Source organism: Protopterus annectens, chromosome 9.part0 (genome assembly GCF_019279795.1).
Source record: "Protopterus annectens isolate FY-2018-M chromosome 9.part0, PAN1.0, whole genome shotgun sequence".
Taxonomy (NCBI): Eukaryota; Metazoa; Chordata; order Ceratodontiformes; family Protopteridae; genus Protopterus; species Protopterus annectens.
In genome coordinates this window covers 1531235799-1531259381 of record NC_056743.1, presented here as the reverse complement: position 1 = coordinate 1531259381, position 23583 = coordinate 1531235799, and the positions used below count along the sequence as shown (strand labels likewise).

The 23583-nt window shown below is 42.1% G+C and overlaps 1 protein-coding gene across 1 annotated transcript in view; it reads left to right on the top strand.

Annotated features, from left to right (window-relative positions):
• Positions 1-23583, top strand: part of ABCF1 (ATP binding cassette subfamily F member 1) — a 1329408-nt gene that overhangs the window by 98181 nt on the left and 1207644 nt on the right. The window contains exons 4-5 of the mRNA XM_044082281.1: positions 5382-5482; positions 6190-6275. Of these exons, the coding sequence (XP_043938216.1) occupies positions 5382-5482; positions 6190-6275 (187 nt within the window). The remainder of the gene's footprint in view (positions 1-5381; positions 5483-6189; positions 6276-23583) is intronic.

Below are 23583 nucleotides of genomic sequence, written 5' to 3'. Positions count from 1 at the left end.
TTTGTGGACTGCATTGTTGTGGCAGGACAGGTAGCATACATCCTTCTAAGTTGGGAATTGCTGATTGAAGGCTCAGTGTCTGTTATTCTAAAAGCGCATTAGTTCTGGTTTAAGCACTTGGGCTTCATGCCAGTTATTTTACATTAGGAAGGTTTGTGGTCTGCACTCTTGTGGGAGGAGAGGCTAGATTCTGCCCTTCTGAGCTTGGAATTTCTGGTTAAAGGCTTATTGTGTCTGCTTATTTGAACTGTTTCTTTCTGAAATTTGTGTGCCTTGTATGCTGTAGCCCAGAAGTTAGTAGTTTATTGGCCATTTTGGGCTAATTTCTGTCTCTTTCATTTCCCTGCTATAAAAACTGCATTTGCGTGGTTTTTTTTTTTTGCGCTCGTTTTCAGCTCAGCAAGTGCCTGCCAGGTGTCCTGCAGAGTTCTACAACAGCAGAGAGACTTTGGAGTGATTAAGTATAATTTTTCTGCATTTTCTTGCTGTCTTTAACTAATTCCGCCTAAAATGCCGATTTTTTAGCATTTCTGTGATTTGAAAAGTGTGTGTTTGCTACATATTGTACTTATTTGCTGCTTGCACTTGAACTAAGTTGTTTTTGTGTTTAAATTATCTGGTTAACTGTTGTAGGCTACACACTAAAGTGCGATTGCCATTTCTGTGCATTTAAAGTGTTTTTTTGATTGTATCTGCTTTATTTTCTGAAAAAAACAAACCAAAAAAAATATATATATATATATATATATATATATATATATATATATATATATATATGCTTGTTTTCCACCTTTCTCAACTAGTATCGTCCAGTTTTCAGGTTATTGCTGAATTCAGGGCTGTGTTACAAGTTTGTGTTGCCCATACCTTACTTGGATAGAGGGAAGTTTCTCTGTTCATCTGTGAGAGAAGGGGAGCTTTGAGCAGCCTATCTGTCTCTGGAGGAGTGGTTTCAGCCCAGAAGTTAGTAGTTTATTGGCCATTTTGGGCTAATTTCTATCTTTCATTTTCCTGCTATAAAAACCGCATTTGCTTGGTTTTGCTCGCTGGGCAGCGCCAGTTAGCTAGGGTTAAACTATTCCCGGCTCCACGAAGTCTACTCTTCAATTTTTCTCTTAGAACTAGACAAACTTTCACTCAAACCATTCATTTCACAGCCCAGCACTTGCTCAAAACTCATAGCAAGCAGTAATTTAACCCTAGCACTTGACCCCCCCCCCATCCTGTCCAGAAGGACAAGGCTCTCTATTCATCCCTACCAGCCAATCAGTAAAACAGCTCACTTCATCTATTCAGGCATGTCCAAAGGGCAGTTTCAGGTGTACTCTCCAGTCCAGCTGGTGAATCTGGGCATTTTGAGGCAATGTTACAACTGCCTCATGTACACAGACAACCCTCTCCTCCTACCACCAAACACTAATATATGCGAGAGATGCAGTTATACAGCCAAATTGGAGGCAAAGCTCTCAACCCAAGACTGGAACTGACAGTCAAGAGGAGAAGGGAAATACTTACAACACACCACCAGTCTCACATAGACCTGTTAAACCAACACTGGTAAATAACACACATAAATACATGAAAACATACTCTGAGGCTCTAAATAAAAATCTGCAAAAGCAACAGAGACCTCCAAAGCAGACATCCAAGCAACCGCCGCACCCCATCACAAACCATGAAACACATACTTCACATAATCAGTGTGCCATGCAATCCCAGCCCTTAAGGCAAAGTAACATACCCAACGCACTAGTAATGGGCGACTCTGTAGTCTGGCACACTGATGTCCTACTAACTAGGCTGGACAAGGAGAAGGGTTACAGTTAGCTGCCTGTCGGGCGCCAGATCCACCACCCTGAGTAGCATCCTTCCTTCACCAAGAATGATGCCATAGTATAAAGAAAAAATGATCAATTTCAACAGTTGGCTAAGTTTCTGGTGTCATTCAAAGGGGATCCAGTATCTGTTCGCCTGGGATGATATGCTCGACAAGTCACTTTGCTTCGCAAGAGATGGCTTGCACCTGTCACCCTTAGGCTTTCGAATACTGGCCAAGGCTTTTGCCGCTCCCATAGTGCCTTTTTTATGCAAGGCTCAAAAGACAAACCTACCACCGTAAATAGCACAAGTAACCAAAAACTGAGGGTAATGCTACTCGACGCCAGAAGTCTAAACCTCAAAATGCATGCACTTGAGGCACTCCTCAGTATGGAGAACATAGATATCTGTGCAGTAACAGAAACCTGTTTTAAGGCTCCAGAGAGCACCCCAGTACTACCAGGCTATAACTCATACCATGCTTGTTAGCCACAGAACCCGGACCAAAACACAAAAGGCGGGGGTGTATCCATATTTATCAAGGATACCCACACCTCCAGGTTAGTGGCACTGCACGATGCCTCCGAGATCATCCATGTGCAACTAACAACGGGCAAAACTGCAACTCAAATTGTAGCTTGCTAAAGATCACCCACCATGACCCCAGACCCCCATTCCGCATTTCTGGAGACACTGGAAAATATGAAGGGCCTACCAAATGCCCTAATATTGGGTGATTTCAATTACCCAAACATTAACTGGGAGAACTACTCAAGTACAAACTCCCGTGCCCAATGCTTCCTAGAATTTATAAACTCGAACGCCCTGGATCTACTGATCAACACCCCCACCAGAGGTGACAGCATATTGAACCTGGTCATCACTAACATGGGCGACCGGTGTTCTACACCGGAGGTCAATCCCTTGCTGGTTAGATCAGACCATAGACTAATCACTCTGGATATCCACATTCCGCCCCCACCCCCAATCAAGGAAACCACTGTGAAAAACTTTTCATAAGCAAACTTCACATTACTTAAGACCGAGGTGGAAAGGTTCACAGCCCCCATGCTAAAGGACAACACTGTCCAAACTGCTGAATCCCTTACAAAGGCACTCTATGAGCACCTGCAAGAATGCATGGATCGTGCTATCCCAAGCAAAACCAAGACTCACTCCTCCAAGAAAAGGAAACCAGTCTGGTGGACCCCTGCCATAAACAAGCTATACAATAGGAGGAGGAAACTAGTACAGAAAAGAGTAAAATCCCAAGAAGGAAAGACATCCACTGATCAGTATCGGCAAGAAACTACGATCCCTCATAAAATCATCCAAGGCTAGTTTTGAAAGGAAAAGTGCCAAGGACTCCATAGATAACCACAAAGTGTTCTTTAGCTTTGTCAAGAACCTAAGTGGAAACTCTCCGATCTTCTCTGAGTTAGTGCAGAATGGCACAAAATACACTGAACCGACTGATATTGCCAACATTCTGGCAGACAGGTTCATTGCAAACTTCACCCTCCCCCCCTCAGCCCCTAAAGGGCCCATAACCATGCCAGAAGAATTTAGAGCCCCGGCAATCACTGACACAAGTTAAAACAGCCCTATCCAAAGCCAAAAACACAGCTTCAATGGGACCGGATTGTGTCCCATGCTGTGTCTTACACAAGCTCCAAAATGAACTAAACCCTCACCTAAACACACTGTTCAAACTCAGCCTCTCTACAGGCTATGTACCCACAGAGTGGCGCACAGCAGCAGTTATCCTGTTTCACAAAGGTGGAGCCACAACGGACCCCGGGAACTATCATCCTATTATAAGCCTGACTAGCCTGGTCTGCAAGGCTATGGAGTGCATTATCATGGAACTCATTAACGGAGACATTGGGAACCTCCAAACATTGGACCCTACCCAGTTTGGCTTTAGGGGTAGATCATACCTCCTGAACCTGGTGGACTTTTTTGAGACAGTTACCAAGGCTTTAGACGAGGAAAGGAGGTCCACACAGCCTACCTAGACCTCGCAAAGGCTTTTGACACCATTCCTCATTCTGGTATTATAGACAAGCTCACCAGCCTGAACATAAGCCCCTACGTCACGAGATGGGTTGCCAATTGGCTCACTGATTGAACCCAAACAGTGAGAGTTGCAGGCTCTTTGTCTAACACTAAACTGGTTACAAGTGACATCCCCTAGGGCGCAGTCCTGGGACCTCTCCTGTTCAGTATATATTTCTCAGAGGTACAGGCAAGCACAAGAGGACTATGGCTGGCCAGGTTCGCAGACTACTGCAAACTGGGGGCCATAATTGACTCTCCGGCTGATACAGACATTCTCCAGAAAGGTCTCACTGAGACTGATACCTGGTGTCAAAATCATGGCCTCAAGCTAAATGCCAAAAAGTGCATAGTCATCCCCTTTGGGAAAAGCAAAGTACCCGCAAACTACCACATACGTGGTAGTCCTCTAAATACAGAAAATGTAATAAGGGATCTGGGGACCCAAGTAGATGGTAATCTCTCCTTTGATAATCATATTGCCAAGGTGGTTAGAAAATCCTATGTGTCCCACCTAATCACAAAAGGATTCTCATCTAGAACAAAAGAGGTTATTGTGCCCCTCTACTCATCTCTCATCAGACCCATCATAGAGTACAACGCCCCATTTGGGATGTACCTTACAAGACACCTGCAACAGCTGGAAAGACCACAGAAGTACCTCACCAAGAGGATTACTGGCCTCAAACAGATGCCCTATGCAGCCCGACTGAAGAAACTCCAGCTGTACTCTGTTGCATACCTCTTACTCAGAGGTGATCTCTGCCTGACATACAAGGCCATGTCCAACCTAGAATTGATGGACATGCTCCATCTAAAAAAAAATCCCTGAGAGCTACATGCTCTAGGGATCTAAACCTCACCACAACGATAAATAGGAAGTGCTGGAGGGATAGATTCCTGTCCCAGAGATTCCCCATGCTTTGGAACAGGATTCCTGTCTGCATTACGCAGAGCCCCTCACTAACACTCTTCAAGAGAAACCTTGAGTGGATGGGAAACAGAAAATTTACCCCAGGGATCACTGCAGTGGCTTTGCTGGACAGAGGCACAGGGAACTAATGGCTCTGCTGGACAGGGCACAGGGAACTAATGTAAAGGGGCGGCAAAAGCCAACGCCTTCTGGCTAGGCTTATAGATGCCCTCTGGCAGATAGCCTAGTACTTACCTATGTACCTATGAACATGTGTGGACAAGATGCACATTCATCCTGAATTTGAGGGTATGGGAATTTTTTTTTTTTTTTCAAATTTAAAGAAGATGGCAGAAGAGAAAGTTGCAGCAATTGCCTGCTGTATAGAGGTTGTTGATCTACTGATATGGTGGGTATGTATCTGTTTTATTTCAGAGTAACACAAGTTCTGAAAATGTAAAGTAGGAATTTATTTGCTTGTGGTGTATTTTGTTTTTTTTTTTTTGGGAGTGCAGTACTGCTCATTGTTTATAAACAAAGTAAACAGCACGAAGAAGTTTCCTTTTTTGAAACCGTTTCTATTCTCTTTCAGCTGGAAAGGTTCAGTATTTCTGCGCATGGAAAGGAGCTGTTTGTAAATGCTGATCTCTTAATCGTTGCAGGAAGACGATATGGTTTGGTAGGACCCAACGGGTAAGGAATCTAAAGTATTAGGGCAGGAGCTTTAAGATTTAGGAAGCGGTAGGGACTGAAGATTCTTTTCTTGATAGGATCAGGGTTGGTTTTTGTGTGGGTATCTATAGATATATCTTTATTTACATAGATGAGTAAATACATGCAATACACACACATGCTGATATATATCTGTTAGCATGCATTTATTTATATTTGAAGTTTCTTGAAGCCCATTGATCATTTTTTGTCATTGTCACTGCACTCTCACTCAGAATCAAGCTGAGAGCTGTTGTATAAAAGTGATAGATGATTTGCCCAGTAGTCTGAACATGGAGTAAATATAACATTCTTCCCCAAAATATGTATCAGATGAAATGTTTCACTAAGTAAACTTAAGTGTAATTGTCTCTTGTTTTAATCAGTATTTAATAAGTTCACCACCACCCTTGTGTCTGCCTTCATAACAAAAAAAAAAAAAAAAAAAAAAGCAAGCAAGTCTTGCTGTGCAGAAGTCTGGAGGATTTGCATTGAGATTGAGAACTATTAACATTTCTTCCAGGTAGAGGATAACATTTATTTCAAACACTTCACCATTTGCACTTCTTTGTATAGCCTGAATAGCATATAACAATATTCCATTCAGTTTGTCCCTGCAGAAAGGAATAGGATGTATGCATTTTGCTTTGTCATTATAGTAACTTAACCAGTGCTTTGTTCTTCTTTAGCAAAGGCAAAACCACTCTGCTGAAACACATTGCAAACCGAGCTTTGAATATTCCTCCAAACATAGATGTGCTGCTGTGTGAGCAAGGTAGGTAAATTGCTGATGGCTGATCAAGAATGCCTGAGTTTGAGACTTGTCCTTTTCCTTTTGCATAGTTGTGTTTAGTTTTTAAGTCATAACATTTTTTGACATTACGCTAAGCTGTGTGTATCCTTAGTAAATATCTCTTTGTTCTTTGTGGTGTGTATGTATGTATTTGGAGTATGTTAAATGTTTTTTTAGACTGTCCTTTATAACTGTGCACTCTTTGATATTTAAGTGTTTGCAAAAGTACACTGTGGAAATAGTCCATTGTTACAACCACTATTTTCTCTTTAAAGAGGTCTGCTTGCATGTTAGCTGTAAATGTGAAACAAGAAATCTGTGGTATTTTAGTGCATAGTTAAGTATGAAGTGATAATGGCTGTCAGACCATTGTGTACATTACCCAGTTAAGATTTTTTTTGGGGGGGGTCTGCTTCACTCTACCGAATTTTTGTATAAATGAAAATCGAAAGAAAGAAGACGAAAAGAGCAAAATTGCACACCACCGAACCTTTACATTGCCAACATTCAGAGCAGCGAAACACCAGCTGCTCCAAGTTAACAAAAACATCTACCTTTTGTTACATTTTTGCAGGGAGCAAGCCCCCCACGCTCCCTGAAAATTATATATACCAATGCCGAGATCACATTATAGTAAGGTAAAGGGTCAATTTCCTGATAGTCACTGTACTGCAATCTCTCTTCAGAAGTTCCGAGTGGTGTGTGACATGCGCAGCTGGTATTTCTTTCGTCTGAAATTTGACAGTATAAAGGTTCAGTGTTGTGCAATTTGCTCTTCTCATCTCAATTGTTTGATTTTTGGTAGAGTGAAGTAGACCTGTTTGATTTTTGGTGGAGTGAAGTAGACCCCCCCCCTTTTTTTTATTGTCCCTGCTTAAGTGTGAAAGCTGTGTGATTTATTAAGAGAAAGGTGTTTTGTGTTGTGTCAAGAGAAAAGATGACATGTTAGAACGGATGGAATTTGTGTGCTTATGGCTGGTCTTGTGTGTCGATGGTAGGTTTTTATTGCACAACAAAATGTTTATCTGCAAGAAAGCTTCCTCCCCATGCCCTTCCATCTGTGCCTTCTGTTACCATGTCTGACTAATCACAGTACAGCAGATATGCAGATTTTAGGGTAGCAGAACTAAGTTGCCATAATTGCATATCTACTCTAAATGTAAATACTCTTTCTTCTGTAGAATTTCTCCAGCAGCTGTTGGATACTTAAATTCCCTGGCCACATTAATTCATTTACTGAATAGATTAGTTCTCTGCATGTGTTAATATGTACATTGTGGCGCCCATGCTCTGGCCCAGCAATCAAAGAGCCTCAATCCCCACCACTAACACCAGTGAGGGGCATCTAATATAGGAGGGGATAACAAATACACACAGTGAAGTGCAATTTCCCTTAAGAGCACACAGAGATCACAGTCTGGGGCTGGTCGCTCCCTTGCTTTCCAGGTCCCCAATAAGACTCCCCACTGGCATAGCTATAGGGTCCAAATCTCAGCCAGCTGGGCAAGCTAAAATCTCCAGCACCCTCTCTGTCCAACCAGTGCTCTGTGTCCCTGCCCAAGTAGCTGACACACACGCGCACACACACACACACCCACTTTGCGATAAGAGTTTATACATCCACACAGACACTTCTGGAGAAGGCTGGCACAGGTTCTCCAGCTGTGCCCCTTTTACACAGACTATATGGTAGAAATCACTGCTACCACTCGGCTAATATTTATCAGCTAATCAAAGGCCCTTAAAAGGGTGTCCAATTCTTGCTGTTTAATATTATCCAATTGGTAGTATCGCCCAGGGCTAAAGCTATACGAGTGGCTTTGTACAATTTTACCAAAGGCATGCGGGTACTTTTAAGAGCTTAAATTATCTCTACACAAAACAGCCACAGTTGAAAGGTTTTAAAATATTTAATAGTAAATAAAAACACAAGACAATACTTCTTACTACACAGTGCTAGTCAAGAGTTCAGAGATCACAAAGAAATACTTAAAATAATTCAGTAGTACAGTTCTGACATCACAGAAAAACGCTTAGAAATAGCTAGAAACTAGAAATACTAGACTAAGAGAAAACTCACTTCTAAAATAACTTGCATATAGAGCACAGGCAGAGTGCTGATGAGTTGGATGGTCAAGATAAAAAAATGCTTAATAATCTCTGATTCTCTCTGTTTTTTTAAAATCACATTCCTGGCTCCCATTACATCATTCTTTGCACTTTTCTGGGTTCCCAGGCTAACAGAAACTACATTTACATTCTTGACATCTCCTTGTGTTATCTTGCAGCTAGTCAGGAAGCAGAGCAATAAAAATACATTTGCATGTTTAACTCTAGCAATTTACCTCTTGGTTAAAACAATAGAAAGAATGTCTTCATCTAGACAGGCTGGAGCCGGCTTTAGATCAAAGGGTCACAACATATTTTACTTGGTCAGCAGAGAGCACTGTTGTGGCATTTTTTGCAGTTCCACATATAACAGCAGTTTTTCCATTTAAGACAGCAAGCCTGTGGTTCACATTAATATTTACAGATGACAGAATTATCTATAAAATTCTATCTGGCTAGGCTGGCAGCCTTCACATACATAAATGCTTCCTTATGGTCTATGATCATATGCCACTTCTCCCTGTAATTATGTTTGGTAAAGCTGCCATCCTCTAGAAATATACATGCAGATTTGTCATCCCTCTGCTATTTAGCTCACATAGTCTACTTTTTATTCCTGTGTAATGGATATGTAAAACAAACTGTGGCTTTTTTGTTATTGATCGCAAAACTAATAATACTCCTTTATGGCTGTGTGACTGGTGTTGGAGCAGTTGTGAAAACTTTTGGTCTGAGTTTTAATAAGAAAAGTTACTTTTTTGTTCAACTTTGGTGCAAGACATATTCACAGTCAGTTGTAGCATTCATTGAAAGGAAGGAGGTCTGTCCTCCTTGCAAGGAATTACATCTTAAGATTTCTTATTCAAATTCAGTATAAAAACATAAGTTTATTCTTCCAAGACTGAAGTTATTCAAAGACTGAAGTGAAAGCAGTCATTTGGAAGTATTAGTTTTGCTTGTTCAGAATTCAGCCAACATCATGTAGCTAAAAAAAAAAAAAAAAATTTAGGAATTTAAAGAAATGTTTGTTACGTGCAGTTGCACGAGTTGAGTACACAATCTTGTGTGCAGTCAGTACCTTTATGAGTGTGTCCAATAACAGCTTGCTCTCAGAGCAGCCACTACCTTTACCAAGCTCTGTTTATGGCTGTGGTAGTTCCCTAGCCTTCAGTTTCAAACACAGCTAAAGTTTTGAGGTATACCCCAAGTGCCAAGCATTCAGCCACACTTGGTGCAAGCCCATTTGGCCATATTAAAAATATCCTGGAAAGAACTCTAGAAAGGATGTTGCTCATATTCCTAGTTCCAAGGAAAGAACTTGGAGGCCAGTTTTGGATCTGTTGTGACAAAACTTTCTCCAGGGTACCAAAGTTCTGTATGATAACCTTGCAAGATCTTCTACCTCATCTGTTCCCTCAAACTCTGGTTGCTATGAGTTTAAAGGATATCTGTCTTCACATTAACATCTTAAGGGGGGTTACAGATGATTTCTGAAATGTATTTTAAGGAGCTGCTGTTATTTTCCTTCATTTCATTTGGTTTTGTACTTCTCCCAAAATATTTGCAATGGCAGTCTTCACCTGAATAGTATTCAAAACTTTGCCTTTTTTTCTAAACCTTATGTGAAATGCCTGTACAGGATAGTTTTCCTGGAGGCATACCTGGACTTGTATGTATTTTATGCCATTTATTTAATTATCTATCCTTTGCTGACCAGGTTAGTCCTACTAGGTTAATGGCCTCTTCAGGGGAAACTCGAGGTGGTATTTATATTGTATGGGAATTCTGACCATGGCATCAGGGGACTTTCTCTACTGTTTTCAAAAGGTGATGTATCTTTTGCATTCTCCTGAGCTACCACCAACTCAAGCAGATGAGACCTCAGTTTAAAGTCTCATTCAGAGGACAGCACACTGAAGAGCGAAGTTCCCCTCTCCCCACCATGTTGCACTGCAGTGTCAGTAATCCTGTCAATTGGAGTTTGAATAGAACCAACAGCCTTGTGTCCTCCAGTAGCCAAAGTAAAGTGTGCTTCTTGTTAGGCTAGTGACACTGACTTCACATGGCAGAGGACTCTACTGCACCAAGACAAACTGGGCTTCATAACAGCTCATTATGCTGATCATAATACCCCAATTCAAATAGCCAACAACTTCAACACCTATTTTACAGAAACTATACAATCCCTAGCTAGTCAGCTTTCAACTGATAACAGAAGGATCCCATTTTCCTCAGCTGGATCATTACCTACATTTACATTTCAGCCTATCTCAACCACTTTCATCTATAGAATCTTATTAAAACTTAAACCTTGCACTCCTTCAGCCGACCAATTGCCTTCTGAATACTTACAAAAAGCAGCCAAAGTTATGGCCTTCCACATATCCATCCTACTTAACGGAACCATTAATGAAGGAAGTATTCCAGACATCTGGAAAATCTCCCACATCATCCCCCTACATAAAGGAGGTAAATCCTATGATTACTCTAATTATAGACCAATAGCCCTGCTATCACCTCTAGCAAAGATCATGGAAAAGTGCATTCACCACCAGCTATTAGAACACCTTACTAAACATGACATACTGGCTAAATGCCAGCATGGCTTTAGGCCATTTCATAGCACTACCACTGCTCTACTCTCTTTTACTGACTCCATATATAGGAATCGTAATAATAACACCCTCTCCTCTGCTCTCTTCATCGACCTTTCAAAGGCTTTTGATATGGTTAACCATCCACTGCTTATAAATACTCTTGAACTTCTTGCTCTAGACACACGAGCCATACAATGGTTCAAGTCTTACCTTAATAGACAGCAGGCAGTTCTCTGGGAAAACAAACTTTCATCCCACCTACCAGTCACCCTTGGAGTTCCCCAGGGCTCCATTTTAGGACCTCTTCTTTTCTCACTATTCATCAACGACCTTCATATAGCTGACAGTGAAGCCACCTGTATTCAATATGCCGATGATTCCACACTTATATGTTCTGCCAACACCACGTCTGATCTATACTTTCTAACTCAGAAAGTATTCAACTCAGTAGAAGACTGGTTCCTGAAACGCTGTCTCCTTTTAAACGCCAAAAAACAAGCTTCTACTTTTCACACCTACCAATAGGTCCTCTCCCATAAACTTCTCTATTAAGTCTAACAATGGTACCCTCATCGTTCCTGATCCTACTACCAAACTATTAGGAGTTACAATTGACAACAACCTCAACTTTGATAACCATATAAATAACACCATTCAAACAGTGAACAGAAAAATGGGCTCCTTATATCAATTAAACCCTTCTTAACTCCCATAGCTAGAACCACTATTGCCCACTCTCACTTAGTCTCTACTCTTCTCTATGCTTCTCCCATTTATACTAACCTAAAGAAAAATAATCTTCTCAAACTGTCTAACTCCTACAACAATATTGCCAGATTTGCCACTGGAAATGCATTTCAACACACCACTGTCTGAACCTTAACCAGCTAGACTGGCTTGAACTCCCTAACATGATAACTTATTCCCAACTCACCATTGCTCATAAAATATTTTACAAACCAAATCATACTCCAATACTTGCCAACCTAATTACTCCCTATAATAATCTAAATTCCCTCGCTCCTCTAGCAAACTACGTGTTAGCATAAGTAAGTCCAATAACTTGTCAGGTGACAGCCTATTCTCCAATACTGTTGGGAAACACTGGAACCTTCTACCTACCGACTTAACACTACTACCTTCAACTTAATTTTCTCAGCCAAAACTCAAACGTCACCTAAAATCTCTCTGGCTATGCCCTGCACGAACCCTGATTAATCTACTACCTATCCTACTTTATCTTCTTACTGCCTATGGATATCTAATCACAATCTATATACCTCTCTGTATTCTAAATCTGGATATTGTAAAACTTTTATAACCACAAATATTTAAGTTAACTACAATGAACTCTAGTGTATCCTTTCATATCATATGATTATGTGACTGACATGACTTTATACTCACCTTTTTATTATTGTACTTTTTAAAAACCTTTCATCTTTATTCTAAATACTTACGATTTTATGTGTTTTATTATTTTCTAATGTGTTTTATAATTTGATATTTCATTTTGAGCTATGCTGGAGGCCTCTACTGAAAATGGAAATATATCCAGTTGGACTAGCCCGGTCAACAAATGTAAAATAAAAATAAATAAAAATAAAAAATTTTTTGGATATGTCTCACAAAACTTTGGTGTCAGCCAGAGAATAGTTTCAAATTGTGGAATGCGTGTCTTCCACCTTTCTTATAGCTCCTCTGGCAGGGCTGTATATAAGGAAACTAGAAGGTTTCAGCTAATTGTTAAGGTGCTTGGTGTCAGCTCAACCAGCCACTGGACCTTATTGTTCCTTTCCTGCCATGTGCCAGACAGGAACTGCTGTGGTGCATCAGTCAGGTCAGTCAGAGCTAAAGGATGCCCTTCTGGCAAGAACCCCTCAACCAGACTTTCACCATGGACACTATAGATGCAGCTTGAAGTGCTACTTGTGGAAACCTCAATGTCCAGGGCATGCAGGGCAACAGTTTGAGAAAAAGACACATTGCACACTGGCATCCAGGAAGACCATAGGATCATAGGACGTCACTAGGCTATTGGCCCTGAGGTCCTTACAAGCCTAGCCAAGAATTTAGTCTGTGTTCCTACAAGTCAGCAGCCAGCAGGGACACATGTGAAACCCCAGGGTGTATTTTCTGTTCCCCATCCAGTTATCCAGGTTGAACTTAAAAAGGTACTTTGCTTGACATGGAGAGGGAGTCTGTTCCGCAGAAGTGGGAGTCTGTGGGACACAAATCTGCCCCCTCACCAAGTCCTTTTGATATTGCAGACCAGGTTGAGCATGCATGTAACTCGAGTGAAGCTAGATTTGCGGATATGCAGCAGTCCCATCAAGACTGGGTCTGAGATTGCTTTATATGCCAGACAGAGGTCACCTCTAAGGAGTCTGTATGAGACTGAGTAGAGGGACAGGGCTATTAACCTGTCTGTGTAGGGTAGATGTTTGAGGCCCTGGATTATTCTAGTTGAGGAACCTCTGATGATCTTTGTGTTTCACTGTTGCAGTCATCACATTTGGGTTATCTGCCTACATGCAGGTAGCCCTCAGCCAGCCTGAATACCAGAGTGTTGGGATTTCTGCATCGGATGCTGTCACTTCTTCCATGACGTCGGGTATAAAACATGCAGCCGCTGCCATTACAGCAGTCTTTCTTGCCGTGCGGTGCCCGAAGCAGTTAGCAAGTGCCGGTCGGCCGACTCCTGAAATTTTCGTTTTCGAGTTTCAAACCTGAAGTCTTCTAAAAGATAAGTACCCCGTTGGGGATAATTTTTTCTTGCTCTAACCGATGTCGGAAAAAATTAATAATTGTCTTGTATGTGGAAAGCAAATATCTCATAGAGATTTTCATTCTTACTGCGTCACCTGTTTAGGCCCAGACCATGACGTCTCTCGCTGTCGGATTTGTGCCATGTTCAACACCCCAACTATCCATCGTCGAGCAGTTTTTGTAGCTAAATACTTTTGCTCTCAATCTCCGTACTCCAAAATGGTGTTTGGTAAGCCATCTGACTACCTATCTTCCGAAAAAATGTAAGGATAAAGACAGAGACAGACCGCATAAGTCCAAAACTGCCGATGACACTACCATTAAGCTAGTCGCCAGTCTGCCAGTACTCAGTGAGGTGCTTTTGCAGCCCCTGATACCCGCTTCTACAGATTCGCAGGCCTCTACTGAGACCCATTCAGAGTCCGGTATGCCGCGAGATGCTTCGACTGTGGAATCTGCGGATGTCTCTCTACCTTGGATGGGTCTGGAGCCACTGTGCAGGCACTGGCTTCTGAGGGTGTATTCAGGTCTAGCGATTTTCATATTAAACCGACAACTTCGTTTCAAGCCAAAAGTACTGAATTTCTCAGGCCTAAAGTTTGCACTAAGCCTAGGAAACAGACAACCAAAGCACATTTTCAGGCCCACAGGCCTCAAAAACAAATGATTAGAATGGCTGAAGACCTTATTACCTTAATTAGGGGAAGCCAGCCTTCCCCCTCAAGACCTAGAACTGATTTTCCGTCTGATTCTTCTGATCAGAAATCTGATATCTCTCTTCCTTCTGACTACCAGGACATATCCTTATCTGCCTATGAGGATTCTGATGCAGAGGATTCCATTCCCTATGCTTCCCTTCCAGAAGATTTTTCTTTTGGTGAAACCCTGCATACCCTTAGGGAGCATTTCTGTTGGGAAAGCCAGGACTACTCTCAGTCCCAAAAGAGACTCAGGGAATTTTTAAACCTGCCTCAGCACAGGCCTCTAGCTATTCCTCCTGTTCTGGAGATTGTAGATGTTTTCTTGGAATCCAGCCTTACCCCTGATACTTTGCCTCCAGCTCCCAGGAAACCTGACAGGTACGATAGAGTACCTGACTTTCACAAATTCCTTTTCATGTATCCTACTGTGGATCCAGAGACCATTTCCCAAGGACCAAAAGGCATTAAGGCTACTACTGCCAAGAATCCTACCCCTTTTGACAGGGATTCTAGGGCTTTAGACAGATGGAGTAAGAAAGTATACACCTCTGCTACTCTGGCCATTAGGGCTTTAAATTGGCAGTTTCATATGTTAAAGTATCAGCAGCATATTATGGGGCTAATTAAACAGAAAATGATGGTGATTCCTGACTGCAGAACACAAAGATTTGCAAGAGTTTATGCATTCTGCTGACCAAGTTGGTAGACATACTTTGCAGTGTGGTTTTTGATGCTTTAGAAACATCTTGTAGGGCTACTGTCACTGTGTCTGTTCTTAGAAGACATGCTTGGTTTAAGGAACAAAACTTGCCAGATTGTCAAAGCAAAATTACTGGATGCACCCTTAAACTAAGAATGCCTGTTTGGCAATAAAGCAGAAGTTGTTCTCAAAAGGATGGAGGAGAAAACTAAATCTATGCAAACTGTTAAAGATTTCTTACAAGTACAGCCACCTAGATTCAGTAGGCATTGGCCTTCAAAGAACTGGTCCTTTCCAGTCCCTACCAGGCCTTCTCAGTCCAAACCCAGGGGCAGCAGACCCCCAAGACTTCAGTCTCATGTTATGCACGGATCTAAGCAGTGGGGTACTCCCACATCCAAAACAAGAAGTAGTAAACCACCCCCTATGGTAAACTTGCACAATGACTTATCCTTGCTCAAATACTTGCCACTTTTAGAAGGAAAACTTGCCCTGCATGCAAAAAACTGGGAATACATTACCCAAGACAAATGGGTTTTAAACATTGTTTCCCTAGGATACAGATTCCACTTCCACTTACTCCCAACCCTAAGTGGATGGCTAGACCTCCCCCCAAACCAGTGTGCGGAGGACCTAAAGCAAGTACTTTCTCTCCTCAGCATCAAGGCTATTCAACCTGTCCCAGCAGAACAAAGGGGACAAAGCTTTTATTCAAGACTGTTCCTGGTTCCCAGAAAAGAAAACTCCTGGCATCCTATCCTGGCTTTATCTATTCTCAACACCTTTCTTGTGGTTCCAAAATTCAAAATGCTAACTCTCCAACAGCTGCTTCCTATGCTAGCCAAGGATGCCTGGCTGGTAACTATAGACTTAAAAGAAGCTTACCTGCACATCCCCATAAGGGAATCTTGCAGGAAATACCTTCGCTTCAGGGCAGGCTCTATGCACTATCAGTTCTCTGTACTTCCCTTTGGCTTATTTACTGTGCCCAGGGTATTCAAAAAGTGCCTAGCTCCACTCATTGCTTTTTGCAGGCAGAGAAATATTCAGATTTACCCATACTTGGACGGTTGCTTGATTCAGGTGGAAAGTCAGGACTTGCTGCTACAGCACCTGGCATTTGTAAAGAGACTTCTAACTTCACTGGGGTACACCATCAATGAAAAGAAATCGCACCTAGTACCCTGCCAACAGGTTGTATTCCTGGGAGCAAGCTTGAACACAACTTCCCCGATGGCATTCCTTACTCCAGAGAAACAAATTTATTTGACAACTTACTTCAACCTACTGGCCACTAAAACCAGCTATTTGCAAGGAAAATATTGCAAGCTCTACGGTTCATGGCGTCTTGCTTTCTGTTAATTCCATTTGCAAGACTGCATACGAGGGAAATTCAATGGTATCTAAGAAGTCTATGGTGTCAACATTCTCAGGACCTAGAAACAATTCTTATGCCGTGTTTAAGGGCAGCATTCCTTTAGTGGGCAGAGGCCTGCAACCACAACAAGGGACTCTTTCACTCTACCCCCTGCCGCCCAAACCCTAACAGACGCATCAGACTATGCATGGGGGGCTCACATGGCAGGGCAGTGCATTCAGGGCGAATGGAACCCAAAGCAGATGCACCTGCATATCAGTCAAAAATAAATGTTAGCTGTACAGAATGCTCTGACAGCCTTCAAAGGCCTTATTCTTCCAGGACAACTATTGGTAAAGACAGACAACACCACAGTTATGTGGTACATAAACAAGCAGGGAGGAACACATTCCTACCCACTCTGCAGACTAGCCATGGCTCTGTGGAACTCTGCCTTGAGCAACCAAGTGCACCTACAAGCTCAATTCCTGCCAGGCAAACTAAATTCACTGGCAGACAACTTAAGCAGAAAATCTCATGGACCTACACAAATGGAAATTGAAACCCAAAATATTCAAACTTTTGAGGAACCGATGGGGGACACCAGAGGTGGACTTGTTTGCTTCCCCTCAGAACTATCAGTTGAACAAATACTGCACCAGAACTCCCCAGAGCCAAGCTTGGAAGGTGGTTGCAGTGTCCTTTTTCTCGGAAAGCCTCTCAGTCTATGCCTTTCCCCCTCTGCCTCTCCTCTCAAAGGTTCTACTAAAGATCAAACAGGACAAGCCAAGGACAATGCTGATTACACCAGACTGGCCATGCCAGCACTGGTATCCTCTTTTGCGCAGTCTGACAGTGCTACAACCATGGCACCTGCCTCAGACTCCTTCCCTGCTGTCCCAGCAGGGGGCTAAATTCTGCACCCTCAGCTTCAGACCTGAATCTTGCAGCCTGGCTAATCTCTTGAACTCACCTCTAGCAACCCTCAGTAAGCAGGTGCTGGATGTCATTCTCCACTCCAGCCTGTGACCTTAACTTTGTATTGGAAAAACCTGCATGTCCCCCCTTTGAACAGGCTGCTACAGCAGAGTTGAAATTCCTCTCATGGAAAACAGCTTTACTTCTAGCCATCACTTCAGCAAGAAGTGTCTGAACTGCAGGCCCTTATGTGGCCATGGAACCCTTCATTATCTTCCATGTGGACAGGGTTTCCCTCTGGACTAACCATCTTTTATGCCCAAGGTGGTGTCTAGTGTGGCTTTAAACCAGTCCATTCGTTTGCCTACTTTTTTCCCTAATCCTCAAAATAAAGGGGAAAGGATACTGCATTCTCTAGATGTACACAGACAGCTTAGATTCTATTTGGACAGGACTAAGCCTCTCAAAAATATGACCAGCTGCTAGTCAGCTTTGCTGCAGGGACAGAGGGGAAGGCCATTTCAAAGCAAACCATATCTAAATGGATAGTACACTGCATCCATTTCTGCTGCAAGCACCATGGAAAACCTACACCACAGGGGATAAGAACACATTCCACTAGGCCTACATCTGTCTCTACTGCATTTCTCAGAGGAGTCCCTACAAGGGACATCCTGGAAGCTGCAACCTGGAGCTCTGTACACACTTTCACCAAGCACACTACCACTTGCATATCTTTTCTAAATCCAGAGCTGGATTTGCCACAGCAGTCTTACAGGGCCTGATTGCCAGGCCTAATGCTGCTTAATCTACTTCCACCCTTCCTTATCTTTGGGAATCAACCCAAATGTGATGACTGCAACAGTGAAACATGGAGAACGTAGTACATGTGTACACTTACCATAAATGTAGATGTTCGAGTGTATTCACTGTTGCAGTCATGGTAACCGTCCCTCCAGCCCCCTGATTGTCTTTGCTTGCAACTGTACTTTTTGGTTTGGCATATCTTATACTATGTGTATTTGCTTTTTGCTGGGGTGTTCCACACCATATAATTTGCATCATATTTTGGGGGCAGCTGACATCTGGGGCAAGAAAAAACTGATGTAATGGCATCGGCTGCTTGTTTTATACCCCTGATGACCTGACGTCATTGAAGCGACTGCATCCGATGTAAAAATCCCAAGACTCTGGTATTCAGGCTGGCTGAGGACTACCTGCAGGCAGATAACACAAATGTGATGACTGCAACAGTGAATACACTCGAACATCTACATTTATGGTACGTGTACACAACTGTACTGCCTCTCCAGCTGCTGCATTTGCTTTGTGAGTTGCATGCCGAAAGGGGCATTGTACTCAATAATGGGTCTTATAAGGGAAGAATACAGGAATGTTATGACCTCGTTGTCCCTGGATGATATACCCTTACTAATGAGGTGGGCCCATGTACAAGGCTTTCCGTACAACTGAGGCAATGTGGTGGTGAAAAGTCAGTTTCCTATCAATCTGGGTGCGCAAGTCCGTCACGACTGATTGCATGCTTAAGAGCTTGTTATTAATGTGATAATTTGTGGGGATGCACTATCCCCAAAGGGATGATGATGCATTTTTTGGCATTCAGTTGGAGACCATGTTTCTGGCACCAGTCATTTGTTTTGGTGAGACCCGCTTGGTGGATGTCTACATCACAAGGGGAGTTGATGACAGTGCCCAGCTTACAGTCATCTGCAGACTTGGTCAGCCATAGCCCACTGGTTTTGGCCTGCACCTCAGAAAAGTGTATCCCAAACAGAGGCCCCAAGACTGATCCCTGGAGTACACCACTTGTTACGGGTGTACTGCTTGAGATGATTTCCCCTATTTTGACTAGGTGGGTTCCATCACTGAGCCAGTTTACTACCCATCTGGTAGCATATGGATTGATGCCTAGTTGAGAGAGTTTATCTGTTATACCCAAGTGGGGGAGTAGTGTCGAAGGCTTTGGTCAGGTCAAGATAAGCAAGTGTGCACCATCTTCCCCTCGTCCATGGCTTTGGTGATCGTCTAAAATAATCATACATGTGTGGAAATAATGACAGGGATCCTGAATATTTATTTTATTTATTTATTTCCGGTTTGGTAACCGGGGAGGTCCACTGGGCCCAAAAGGCCCGTTTTCAGTGGCGGCCCGGGGAGAAAATCTCCATGTAATATACAACAAAAACAAGCATAGAATTTTACATTTATACAGTTAAACATATAATTATACATTTTGAATAACAAGTGTTTTTATATAATGAGTAACAAACTTGAATGGTGCAAAGGAGAAGAAAAGGAAAAACGTGAGCGCAGTTCATAGTATATACATACATAGTAAGAGAGCCATTGGCAGAGAGTAGTGATAGAAAGCTATATACAGTATTTACATGATAATCAATTCAAGGTTTGGACTTGTACGTTTGATGCAGAGAGGGGCAGCTGTAGATAAAGCAGCAACAGTAAAGGTACATAAGGAAAAACATGTAAGGGTGATGGTATATGGAATTAGGTAGGAAGAGTGGAATTGCATTTCTGGATTTGGGAGAGGTAGGAATGGCGCTGGGATTTAAAGTGTTCAAAATTTGTATTCGTTCTTAGCAGGGATGGAAGTGTTTCATGTTTTGGTTAATGAGTAGGATAGGAGAAACTGGCCAGGGGGACGTTTTGATTTATAAACAGAAAGTAGATTTTGTTCGACAGACCTTAGGGGTCTGGGTGGAGTGTAGACTGGTAGGATATTAGTTAGAGCAGGGCATGCAGTAGGTTTAAAGATTAGTTTGTGGGCTGTAATAAGTTGAAGGTAGTCACGGTGGTTAGGAAACTCTAGCCAATTTAGCATGTGTGGAGAGAGGTGCAATGGTGGGTAGAGTGTTTAGATTTAGTAGCGAATTTAGCGATTTTTGTAACAGATTTCTAGTTTTGAGGAGATGGTAGTAGAAAGATTGGTTAGAAGCGGGGCACCGTACAATAGTGATGGTAGTAAGTAGGTAGAGGTGAGAGTTTGCCTTGTGGACAGAGATAGCATGCCAAGCTTCTTATGAGTTTTTTTAATATTTAGTTGGACATGCGTATTTAATGTCAGGTGTTCATCAATGGTAACCCCAAGAAGTTTAGCAAAGGGGCTACTTCTATAGTGGAGTTGGCATGGCTGATGATATTGAAGGATTGCTTGTCAAGTGGGAGTGTTTTTGAGGGAGAGAAGAAGGATTTTGGATTTATTAGCATTAAGGGAAAGATGGTTTGAAACATCCAGTTCTCAGTAGTTGTAAAGGCCAATTGGGTTTTTGCCTGAAGCTCAGGAAGGCTAGGAGCAGAGCAGACTACAGTGGAGTCCGCATATTGCACTATTTTGGTGTTTGGAATCGCAGCGTGAAAATCATTGATAAATACATTAAAGAGCATTGGTCGAAGTATGGACCCCTGGGGAACCCCGTTTGGGATAGGTAGGAAGGTTGAGGTACCAGTTTGCCATTTAACGGCCTGAGATCTGTCGGAGAGATAACTATGGAACTATGTAAGGGAGTTTTGAGAGAGATTGAGGTTAGAACGGTGATTCAGAACAAAATAAAATTGTGATACCTGTGTGGAAACCAGGGTATTACAAACTTACTGTGACAGTACCACAGTAGACATGACATGTAAACAGGAAGTGCAGTCTAGAAGTAGGAGTTTGTGAGGCAGGCCTTAGTCAGCAATTTACCTTAGGACTTGCTGTGTTGCATTACAACAATATATTCAGATGGGTCACTTGAGCCTTTTAGAAGCATTTTCTCATGAGTGGCTGCTAGAAATTCTTTTCTGTAGTTGGTTTGCAAATTAGATGCTGCAGAAGTGGAACTTTTTGCTTCTGAGAGGATGCTAGATGGTCATTGTCATTTTATATAGTTGGTCCGCAAATAAGATGTTTCAGAAGTGGATCTCTCTGTTTTTTTTATAAAACAGACAGCTGAAGAAATTCTGCTTAAAAGCACTTTACAGGGAAGCTTGGCCAGTAGTGCCTCTTCACTGAATTGAGGAGATCTGTTTTTGTACAGTTCTGTTGGTCCCCGGTGTGATCCAGAAGGTAGAGGAGGAGAGACCAGTGTGTGTGATGAATCCTTTTTGGCCCAACAGCATTGGTTTGCCCTCCTACTAGAACTGTCAATGGACAATGTACATACTGTCTTAGTATGGGAATGTCTAGACTCAGCCCATCCTAGTAACTCTGTCTGGTAGCTTAGCTAATTTGACCTTGTTACCCTTTAGGTGTCTTTTCTTAGCAGACATGTTTAATATCATTATTGAAGCTGTAAAACCTGCAGCAACGAAATCATACTTGGCTAAATAGAGATTTTCCCTGTAGCAGTAGAGGTAGGAATCGGGACTCATCTTCAAGAACAGTGTGTCATATTTCATAGTATCTGATGATACTGTTCAACTCTGAACTGGCAGATGCCTCTCTGAGTGTACACATTTCAGCTCCCTGCTTGCATTGTTATGGATCAGTCCTTGATGTCTAGGTTTTCAGTCTTCCTTTTTTTTTTTTTTTTGAAGGAAGCATTACATCTTTGACTTACCATGAAAGGCAGTGCTCCACCACAGGACTTAAGTTTTGGCCTGGATAAGCTGACCCAAGTCCCCTTTGAGCCAGGCGCTGTAGCACCTTTTTGGGTTCCTAGCCTGGAAAATAGCCTTATTGCTTACATTAACCTCATTCAAAAGACATTCAAAGATGCAGACTCTGTTGTGCAAAGAGCTTTACGTAGTGTTGTGTAATAGTAGTTTCTGTAGAAACTTGACCTTCATACCTGAGGTACTAAAATAGGTTCTTCATAATCTGTGCATTTATTTACCAGTTTTCTTTCCAAGTTCCTAAAAAAAAGTGTGAAGAATGTTGTATTCTTTAGATGTGTATAGGCAAAGTGATTTGAGTGACTGCTCTTAACAGCTACTCATAGCTACTGGTGCTATACAGTGGTGGGCAAAGGCAGGTTTCCTTTTTCCATCTTTTATTTTGTATCAGTGCTTGTTCCCTCTGTTAAGTAACAATTTGATTAACTTTGTCAATAAGGTCTTCTGGATAGGTGATGCCTAATTGGATTGAAAATGTGACATGTTAGCATTTCAGATTTCAATCTTTAACTGTGGTAATACCCTGTAATAAATGCAGATACCTGATTTTAAAAGAAAAGTCAGGGTTCCCCCACACAAACTGAAGCCAGTAGTTAGACCCTTCAGTTAGTTATGTTAGAGATGAGAACTCCCTCTACACAACATACCCTTACAGATTTTACCATATGGTTATTACCCAAACAATGTTATGCATTACTTTATATTTCCTTTCCAGTTATTACCCTAACACTATGCATCACTGCCATAGCATTGTTCTTCACTCTGCTGTTTATTCTTTCCTAGGCTGTCATTGTCAGATGACTATGTATTTTAAGTGTTTTAATCATACCTGTCTTATCATTTATACCTTATACAAAATATAGCTTATACCTTGAGACTTGGTAGCACAGTGGTAAAGGTGTTTTTTAGGGCGGCGCAGTGGTGCAATGGTAGCGTTGTTGCCTCGCAGCAAGAGGTTCTTTGGTTTGATTCTCGGCTGGAGTACCTTCTGTGTGGAGTCTGCATGTCCTCCCTGTGTTCGTGTGGGTTTTCTCTTCCTCTCGCATGGCAAAGACGTGCGTCTAGAATGTTTCTCCCTAGGCCTCCGGTGAAAATTGGCTCCTTTACAAATCGGACTTTCCTTGTAAACAAATGTTAAATAAGTAAAATAAAAATAAACCCGTAATTGTAGTTGTTACATGTATGTTCTGTACTACGCACTACACTGTACTTTTTAATAGGTTCATAGGTAGGTACTAGACTATCTGCCCAATGGCATTTATAAGCCTAGCCAGTGTGTGTCAGCTTTCGCCGCCCCATTGATTAATTAACTGAGCCTCTGTCAAGAAGAGCCAATGAAGTGATTCCAGGGGTGTTTTTTCTGTTACCCATCCACTCGTCAAGGTTTCTCTTGAAGGGTGTTAGTGAGGGGCTCTGCCTAATGTAGTTAGGAATTTTGTTCCAAAGCATGGGGAGTGTCTGTGACAGGAATCTATCCCTCCAGCATGTTTCATTTATTGTTGTGGCA